Here is a 6,411-nt window from a genome sequence, read left to right on the forward strand (position 1 = left end):
CAGGTTCTCAATTACCAGGTATTCACCTTTGGAGTGAGTATACAGCAGGGTACTCATTACCCAGGTAGCACCTATAGAGGATCAGTACACAGCAGGGTACTCATTACCCAGGTATTCACCTTTAGGAGTATACAGCAGGGTACTCATTACCCATGTATTCACCTATAGAGGATCAAGTATACAGCAGGTTCTCATTACCCAGGTATTCACCTTAGTGGAGTATACAGCAGGGTACTCATTACCAGTATTCACCTATAGAGGATCAGTATACAGCAGTTCTCATTACCCATTCACCTATAGAGGAGTATTCAGCACGGGTTCTCATTACCCAGGTTTCACCTATAGAGGATCAGTATACAGCAGGGTTCTCATTACCCAGGTATTCACCTATAGAGGATCAGTAATACAGCAGTTCTCATTACCCATGTTATTCACCTATAGAGATCAGTATACAGCAGGGTTCTCATTACCCATGTATTCACCTTTAGTGGAGTATACACAGACTCATTACCCAGGTAATTCACCTATAGAGGATCAGTATTCGCAGCAGGGTTCTCATTACCCAGGTATTCACCCATAGAGATTCAGTATTCAGCTATGCATGTTATCTTTAATCATGTAGCACCATTGAAGGCAATGGACAGAACAGGATTGGTACACTGTGTGTGTACTATAGTTACCTGTGTACAGAGGATTATTCACCACAAGTTGAGGCTGTGTGTACTATAGTTTGTACCTGTGACAGGACAAGCACCACAGTTGAGGCTGCTGTACTCTGCCACAGCGGTCTGGTCTTCAGTGATCATCACACTGGCTTCAGACTGCCATGGTCGTGGTACACACTGCAGCATGATACACACACCTACAGGAGGAACAAGGACACACCTGCATTACCATACACATACAGATACACAGAGTGATGCCTAAACACACACACAACACAATTCCAATGTATTATTATTACTACAAATGCAACAAACTTGACTTGTATTAACTGGCTTTATTGATTTTACAGTCAGATGCAGGAGGAGGATGAAGAAGGAGGACGAAGAGGAGGATGACGGTGGAGAGAGGAGGAGAGAGAAGGAGGATGAAGAGGAGGATGAAGAGAGGATGAAAGGAGGAAGGAGGATGAGTAGGAGGATGAAGAGGAGTGAAGGAGGAGTGAGGAGAGAGAGAGGTGAAGGAAGGAGATGAAAGGAGGAGGAGGTGTGAGGAGGAGAGAAGGAGGATGAAGGAGAAGGAGGATAAGGAGGAGGGAGAAGGGGATGAAGGGAGGAGGAGAGGAGGAGGATGAAGGCGGAGGAGAAGGAGATGAAGGAGGAGGACGAAGGAGGAGGATGAAGGTGGAGGAGGAGGAGGAGGAGAGAAAGGAGGATGAAGGAGGAGGATGAAAGAGGAGAGAAGGAGGATACGTAGGAGAGATGAAGGAGGAGGGAAGGAGGAGGAGATGAAGGAGGAGGAGATGAAGAGGAGAGAGTGTAGAGAGGAGAAAGAGGATGAAGGAGGAAAAGGAGGATGAGGAGGAGGAGAAGGAGATGAACGGAGAAGAAGGAGGATGAAGATGGAGGTGTAGGAAGGCCACTCACCTGGTCTGCCATTTGTCCTGCGGCTTCTCCTTCTCTGGGCAGTAGGAATACTCTGAACTCGTTGGCAAACAGAGATACAGTGATGACGGGGGTCCTTCAGCAAGTTGCGTAGCCGGTTGTACTGCCTGATAGAAACAATACATTTTCTACTCAAAGTGCATCTTATGCTGATATAAAAGTGTGATAAAACAAATACCTTAAAATAGTAGACATTACATAAACAACGTAAAAGTTAAAAGATTACAAGAAATACGAGAGGGCAACTCATGAAGTATGGTCCTAATTTGACACCAGCTACAGCAGTGGTGTTAAGTACTTAAGTAAAAATACTTGAAAGTACTACTTAAGTAGTTTTATGTGGTATCTGTACTTTACTATTTTATATTCTTGACAACTTTAACTCCTTACATCTAAAGAAAATTATGTACTTTTTACTCCATACATTTTCCCTGACACCTAAAAGTACTCGTTCAATTTGAATGCTTAGCAGACAGGAAAATGTCTAATTCACACACTTATCAAGAGAACATCTCTCGTGTCCCTACAGCCTCTGATCTGGTGGACTCACTAAACACATGCTTGGTTTGTAAATGAGTCTGGGTGTTGACGTGCACTGGCATTTGTAATTAACAAACAAGAAAATTATGCCGTCTGGTTTGCTTCTATAAGGAATTTAAATGATTATATCTTATAAGTAATATTTTAGCAATTATATTTTTTGTAATACTTAAGTATATTTAAAACCAAATACTTTAGACTTTTATTCAAGTAGTATTTTACTGGATGACTTTCACTTTTACTTTGAGTCATTTTCTATTAAGGTATCTTACTTCTACTCAGGTATGACAATTGGGTACTTTTTCCACCACTGCTAATAACCTTGTAGACTAATAACCTTGAAACATACAGTATGTAGTCTAAACCTTGTAACATACAGTATGCAGCCTAATAACCTTGTATCTACAGTATGTAGCCTAATACCTTGTATCATACAGTATGTAGCCTAATAAACCTTGTATCATACAGTATGTAGCATAATAACCTTGTAGACTAATAACCTGTAGATACAGTATGTAGCATAATAACCTTGTAACATACAGTATGTAGTCTAATAACCTTGTAACATACAGTATGTAGTCTAATAACTTGTATCATACAGTATGTAGCCTAATAACCTTGTATCATACAGTATGTAGCCTAATAACCTTGTATCATACAGTATGTAGCATAATAACCTTGTAGATAATAACTTGAGCTACATATGTAGCTAATAACTTTGACTAATAACTTGTAGCATACAGTATGAACCTAATAACTTGTAGACATACAGTATGTAGCCTAATAACCTGTAGCATACAGTATGTAGCCTAAGAACCTTGTAGCCTACAGTATGCAGCCTAATAACCTTGTAGCATACAGTATGTAGCCTAAGAACCTTGTAGCCTACAGTATGTAGCATAATAACTTGTAGCATACAGTATGTGATAACCTACAGTATGTTAATAACCTACAGTATGTGAAACCTACAGTATTTGTAGCCTAATAAACCTTGTGCATACAGTATGTGATAACTACAGTATGTGATAACCACAATCTACAGTATGTGATAACCTACAGTATGTAGCCTAATAACTTTAGCATACAGTATTGATAACCTACAGTATGTGATAACCTACAGTATGTGATAACCTACAGTATGTGATAACCTACAGTATGTGATAAGCTAACTCAATACAAAGCTAACTCAATACAAAGCTTTCCTACCAACAGGATAGAGTGTCAGTCGGTATAACAGAGTCTCCCTGACTCCCTGACTCAGCGGTTGGTCCTGGGGTCCCCTGTGTGTTGTAGTGAATAGAGCTCTGCAATTAACCAACTACACAGCATGACATCAGCACAACACACACACGCACGGTCGCACGCATACACACACAGAAAACCGAAGACTCTGAAAAGTGAAGCCTCATCACGTTAACTTATGCAACAGATTTATAAAACGGGGAGCTAACGGAACAAAGGGAGACCGGGACGAGGCTGCTGAAAGTCTACTGGGGACTGTTATTTACACTAAGTCATCAACTTTGTCAACAACAAACACCAATGTATGTGTATCTATAAGAACCGTTGCTGTATACTGTTTAGAAGGGTTGTGTCATAACCAGTAGTGGCTACATTATTCATCCACAGGCTACATCCTGTTTAGCTTGATCAGCATAGCTGTGTTATAATGAGGATGTTTTCACCCACTCTCGATAGGTGCATTTCTATTCAAGGTAATATGGAGGAAGTTGCCTTTATTTGCCCTCTAAGTGTCACTCGATCACCTCTAACTAGGACTTGAGCAGTAACTGGCATCACTCACGTCAGTAACTGGCATCACTCACGTCAGCAACTGGCATCACTCACGTCTGCAGATTGTCACGTAAACTGGCATCACCAGTCAGTAACTGGCATCACTCAGCGTCAAGGTATACTGGCATCACTCACGTCAGGCAACTGGCATCACTCAGGTCAGAAACTGGCATCACTCAGGTCGAACTGGCATCACTCAGGTCAGAAACTGGCATCACTCACTCAGCAACTGGCATCACTCAGGTCAGTCAGTGACTGCCTTTTACCTTTGGTGTCATGAGCTTTGGACTGCAGTGTCTACGGTTTACCTTGGTGTATGAGCTTTGGCTGCAGTGTCTACGGTTTACCTGGTGTTACTGAGCTTTGGGCTGCAGTGTCTACGGTTACCTTGGTGTCACTGAGGCTTTGGCTGCAGTGTCTACGGTTTACCTTGGTGTCACTGAGCTTTGGACTGCAGTGTCTACGGTTTACCTTGGTGTCACTGAGCTTTGGGCTGCAGTGTCTATGGTAGATGTCTCATTACTACTGTCTGCCCCTCACACCAATGGTAGATGTCTCATACTACTGTCTGCCCCAACACCAATGGTAGATGTCTCATTACTACTGTCTCCCCAACACCAATGTAGATGTCTCATTACTACTGTCTGCCCCAACACCAATGGTAGATGTCTCATTACCACTGTCTGCCCCACACCAATGGTAGATGTCTCATTACTACTGTCTGCCCCAACACCAATGGTAGATGTCTCATTACTACTGTCTACCCTCACACCAATGGTATATGTCTCATTACTACTGTCTACCCCAACACCAATGGTAGATGTCTCATTACTACTGTCTACCCTCACACCAATGGTATAGTTCTCATTACTACTGTCACCCAACACCAATGGTAGATGTCTCATTACTACTGTCTGCCCCAACACCAATGGTAGATGTCTCACTACTGTCTGCCCCAACACCAATGGTAGATGTCTCATTACCATGTCTGCCCCAACACAATGGTAGATGTCTCATTACTACTGTCTGCCCCAACACCAATGGTAGATGTCTCATTACTACTGTCTGCCCCAACACCAATGGTAGATGTCTCATTACTACTGTCTTCCCCACACCAATGGTAGATGTCTCATTACTACTGTCTGCCCCAACACCAATGGTAGATGTCTCATTACTACTGTCTAACCCAACACCAATGGTAGATGTCTCATTACTACTGTTGCCCCAACACCAATGGTAGATGTTCATTACTACTGTCTGCCCAACACCAATGGTAATGTCTCATTACTACTGTCTCCTCACACCAATGGATATGTCTCATTACTACTGTCTACCCAACACCAATGGTAGATGTCTCATTACTACTGTCTACCCTCACACCAATGGTATATGTCTCATTACTACTGTCTACAACACCAATGGTAGATGTCTCATTACTACTGTCTGCCCCAACACCAATGGTAGATGTCTCATTACTACTGTCTGCCCCAACACAATGGTAGATGTCTCATTACTACTGTCTACCCCAACACCAATGGTAGATGTCTCATTACTACTGTCTGCCCCAACACCAATGGTAGATGTCTCATTACTACTGTCTGCCCCAACACCAATGGTAGATGTCTCATTACCACTGTCTGCCACACCAATGGTAGATGTCTCATTACTACTGTCTGCCCCAACACCAATGGTAGATGTCTCATTATACTGTCTGCCCCACACAATGGTAGATGTCCATTAGTACTGTCTGCCCCAACACCAATGGTAGATGTCTCATTACTACTGTCTCCCAACACCACGGTAGATGTCTCATTACTACTGCTACCCTCACACCAATGGTATATGTCTCATTACTCTGTCTACCCCAAACACAATGGTAGATGTCTCATTACTACTGTCTACCCTCACACCAATGGTATATGTCTCATTACTACTGTCTACCCCAACACCAATGGTAGATGTCTCATTACCACTGTCTGCCCCACACCAATGGTAGATGTCTCATACTACTGTCTGCCCAACACCAATGGTAGATGTCTCATTATACTGTCTCCCAACACAATGGTAGATGTCTCATTACTACGTCTGCCCCCACACCAATGGTAGATGTCTCATTACTACTGTCTGCCCCAACACCAATGGTAGATGTCTCATTACTACTGTCTTCCACAACACCAACGGTAGATGTCTCATTACTACTGTCTGCCCCACACCAATGGTAGATGTCTCATTACTACTGTCTGCCCCAACACAATGGTAGATGTTCTCATTACTACTGTCTACCCTCACACCAATGGTATATGTCTCATTACTACTGTCTACCAACACCAATGGTAGATGTCTCATACTACTGTCTACCCTCACACCAATGGTATATGTCTCATTACTACTGTCTACCCCAACACCAATGGTAGATGTCTCATTACTACTGTCTGCCCCAACACCAATGGTAGATGTCTCATTACTACTG

At 42.7% G+C, this 6,411-nt stretch overlaps 1 protein-coding gene across 1 annotated transcript in view; it reads right to left on the minus strand.

Moving 5' to 3' along the window:
* Positions 1-736: 736 nt before the first annotated feature.
* LOC112078972 (DIS3-like exonuclease 1) overlaps positions 737-6,411 on the minus strand; it is a gene marked incomplete at its 3' end in the record, with an annotated part of 11,942 nt that continues 6,267 nt past the window's right edge. The window contains exons 3-4 of the mRNA XM_024145066.2: positions 1,590-1,714; positions 737-862 (exon numbers count right to left, since the gene is read on the minus strand). Of these exons, the coding sequence (XP_024000834.1) occupies positions 737-862; positions 1,590-1,714 (251 nt within the window). The remainder of the gene's footprint in view (positions 863-1,589; positions 1,715-6,411) is intronic.

Source organism: Salvelinus sp. IW2-2015, unplaced genomic scaffold, assembly GCF_002910315.2.
Source record: "Salvelinus sp. IW2-2015 unplaced genomic scaffold, ASM291031v2 Un_scaffold6611, whole genome shotgun sequence".
Classification (NCBI taxonomy): domain Eukaryota; kingdom Metazoa; phylum Chordata; class Actinopteri; order Salmoniformes; family Salmonidae; genus Salvelinus; species Salvelinus sp. IW2-2015.